The sequence below is a fragment of the Plasmodium berghei genome (assembly GCF_900002375.2).
Source record: "Plasmodium berghei ANKA genome assembly, chromosome: 11".
Classification (NCBI taxonomy): Eukaryota; Apicomplexa; class Aconoidasida; order Haemosporida; family Plasmodiidae; genus Plasmodium; species Plasmodium berghei.
Genome location: NC_036169.2, coordinates 975,258 through 979,122, shown reverse-complemented (window position 1 = coordinate 979,122; position 3,865 = coordinate 975,258). Strand labels below are relative to the sequence as shown.

At 21.6% G+C, this 3,865-nt stretch overlaps 2 protein-coding genes across 2 annotated transcripts; both read right to left on the bottom strand.

Moving 5' to 3' along the window:
• Positions 1–374: 374 nt before the first annotated feature.
• Positions 375–893, bottom strand: PBANKA_1126700 (6-pyruvoyltetrahydropterin synthase, putative; the record flags this gene model as incomplete). Its single annotated transcript, XM_034565814.1, has 1 exon — positions 375–893. The coding sequence occupies one exon, from the start codon at positions 891–893 to the stop codon at positions 375–377; it is 519 nt and encodes a 172-aa protein (XP_034422474.1).
• Positions 894–1,744: 851 nt separating this feature from the next.
• Positions 1,745–2,886, bottom strand: PBANKA_1126600 (ribonuclease P protein subunit p29, putative; the record flags this gene model as incomplete). Its single annotated transcript, XM_034565813.1, has 3 exons — positions 1,745–1,918; positions 2,100–2,444; positions 2,536–2,886. 3 exons carry the CDS (start codon positions 2,884–2,886, stop codon positions 1,745–1,747), a joined length of 870 nt encoding a protein of 289 aa, XP_034422473.1.
• Between the last annotated feature and the right edge of the window lie 979 nt (positions 2,887–3,865).

The window sequence follows — 3,865 nt, the reverse complement described above, 5'->3', positions numbered from 1 at the left end:
TTTGTTTTAATTGTTTTAGTAATAAAACTGATCTTATTTTATTACCACATATATATTTTTTATAAGTTATATTGGCTTGATAAGTATTTTAATTAATTTATTTTTTCTGTAATTATTATATATTGCCAATATTGTTGTTTTCGTCGTTTTATACTATTTGATTTGTTTTTTTTTTAATTTATTTTCGTTATTATTTTTTTAACATTCAAATATTTAGCTTAAAATATATCCATAGCTACACATATCTATTCACTTAAAATGTTTTGAATTTTTATATGTTAGTAACATAAAAAAATTAATAACTTTGAAAGAAAATAAAAAAAAATACTAGTAAAATGTATGCATGTGTAGGTATACAATTTTTCTGATTTCTCTTATATATACCTGCAAACTATCGCTTTTTGTGTTAGCGATTCACTCACACTTATCTCTATATAAGTAACTGACCGACTTTTAAGGAAATCCATGCCTATTGCATCTATTACTTTGTTAAGAATGTAATGGCCTATTTCTTCAGTCGATGAATGCTTTATAGGAATTTCAACACAATCATTTTGTGGAAATGAATATACAGAATTATCTTCACACGTAATTTGAAAATTATTATTTATTTTCTCGATTTTTAGAACGTCACTGTTAGTGGGTATAATAAAACGATGGTCTATTGTATTGCAAATGTTTTTAACAATCTTTTTTAATATAGAAAAATCTACAACATATCCATCATTTTGTATATGTCCTTTCACTTTTAACGAAACATTATAATTATGACCATGTAATGTTTCTCTGAATCCTTTATAAGCAATAAAATGAGCACAATGAAATGTAAATGCTGGTGATTCAACTAAAAGTTCTGCTATATTATTTTCTGACTTAAATAAATCGTTGCTCATTATGTTCGTACTTTTAAAATACCTACTGAGTAACTTGCTATTTCAATAGAGAAATCAAACAAATAAAAACGTGGATAAATAATTATGATATAAATAACACTTAAATAGTTGTATATTATTTAATATAATAGGATACAAAGATCTTTGGAGTATAAACATATATGGTTGATGTTATTAATTGATTGCGGTTAAAATGATATATTCAAATTTTGGGTATTGTTTTAAAAAAATAGTTCTTTTAGATTGAAAAATAAATCATATTTTTAATTTTATTTTAAATGTATATTAAAATTAAAGAGTTTTTATAAAACAAATGGTATAATAAAATTTACAAAAAATAAATCAATATGCCTCATGCTTTATAAAATATTGCATATAATTTATGTTATAAAATTCGGAGTTTGAAAAATATATTAAAACAAAAATTGTAAAATGTTTATATTTATAAATGTAAAATTAATTTCTTTAATAAATAAGGATTCTAAAATGCATTTAAATTTTCTCTGTATAATATACTTAAAAAGTATAACAAAGTGCAAATTAATATGTACACGCATATAGTTTCACATTCAAATTTGGAAAATTGTAAAGCATTGCAACATTATTGAAAATTATAACCACATAAAAATTGGGAATAAACATGTAAAGAATCAATGAAACATTGCAAATGATACATATAGAATATATTATATATATATATATATGGATGGGCATAAACAAATGTGTATACTTAATAAGGAAATGATATAATTAAAATAATATGTGAACTGAATAATTGCTGTTATTATTCACAACCTGTTATTACTACTAATATTATTAATAATAGTAAACTTTTCCAATTCAATTATTTTTCAAATAACTCTGTTCTGTAGCATTTTGTATTTCTTCGACGATTTTAATGCAGGATCTCGCATTAATTGCACACCATGCAAATAATATTGTTTATCCTTTATTTTAATTATAAAAACAGTTTTGTTTTTTAATAGTATTAGTACTTTGCTATTGGGTGTTATTATTTTAAAGCCCTAAACAATAGAAATATTTATTCGAATATATGTGTATATAAATATGCATATAGCATTGTACAAAAATATTCTACAATTAAACAATAAAAATTGAAGGAATATTTAATAATACACAACATATATTTCTTTTTATTACATTTTATATTTTCATGCAATTTTTTTACATATTTTATATAATTACATTTTGAGTTTCCAGAAGTATTATTCCTTTAATGCCAATATATGATGAGCATCGTGATTTATGAATTTCTACATATGCCCCGTTCAACTCCATTTCATTGATTGTTTCGAGAGATAATTCATTATTGTTTGTTAGTTCAAGTAACTCATTGACATATATATTCCATAGTTCATTAATTTTTTTAGCATGATCATAACTATTTTTTTCTGATACAACATTATAATTTGTGTATTCATTTGAAGATAGACCAATGTTATTTAATTTCTTATTACTGTTATAAGCTTCCACCCTATCCTTTATATTGTTTTTGAGAAATATTTTTTGATGCTCATATAAATCGAATTTCTATAATAGGAAGAGAAATAAAAAAATGTATCATAATAATGAAAATTATACATATATATATGACATAGTTTGATTCGAAATTTATTAATACCTTTTTCAGTTCTTTATCTTCCCAATCAGCATCTAAAATTATGCCATTTTTTATAAAAGGGTGATTATTTGTTGTTATGCTTCCTATATTATTATTTTTAGAATTTGCATTATACTCCCCATAATTTAATGAACCTTTCATTAAATTAGGTGTGTGACAATTTTTTGAAGTAATATTTACATCATAACTATTATTCCCTTTTTTTGTGCTATTATTGAGTTTATTAGAATGTGTAAAATTCACAGAATGCTGTTTTTTTTTTTTTAGAGAAGCATTATTTACGTAGTAGTTTACAACTTTATTGTTATTAATTTTTAGCTTTTTGTTAATCTCATTTACATTTTCTTCCATTATTAGAATTAATATATTTCAACATCAATTTACTTTTATAATCACAAAAAAATCATGATATGTAATTTCATATGTGAAGGGGAAGAAATTTAATTGTACTAGTGAGGATATCATAAATTATGCTTATTTGTGAAATTAACTTGGAAAATATTATGCATTACAATAATTTTTCATACTATGTGTGCATGGATGTTTATTTTATTATTCATATATATATTTACACGGTTACATATATATGACTAACTAAGGATTATGGAAATCGAATATCTTAAGTATGCATAAAATTTAAATTGCACATAATTGCAACTTATTAAATTACAATTTAATTACCTTACCAAATAAAAAATATGTAGATATTATTAAATATTATTTACACATTTATAAGAAACCTATTAATTCCTGTAAATGAATGTTATAATATGCAATAACAAAAAAATAAAATAAAATTATGTTATATTAGTTGGGCTTATATAAGTTTAAAAAAGATATATATACTTAGTTATTAAAGTAATATAAAATAAACAAATACACGCAGCTATATTAAGGGTAAATATTTTGCTGTAATTATAAACAGTATTCGAGCAAATACATATATATGTAATATAAGCATATTGTTGTATCTTTCTCTTTTCTCTTTTTTTTATTTCAATTATATTATTATTTTTTTATATAGCATAGATAAAGCATATATTTTTTCTCTTAACACAACACCATAAATGATTAAAAAGAAAAAGCGAAAAAAATATTCACTGAACAATAAAATGGTTTTGATTATAAATGCCAATTAATAAATATAATTTAATGTCAGCATTTTAAGTTTTTTTTATATATATGGTGAAATTATATGTGTATGAAGTAATTAAGAAAAAAAAACAAAAAGAATGATTAATACTATTATTAGTAATCCCCTATAATATAAAATCATATATAAATATGCGTTTAAAATTTTACGCTTAAAAAAATATACAAATAAAGCAAT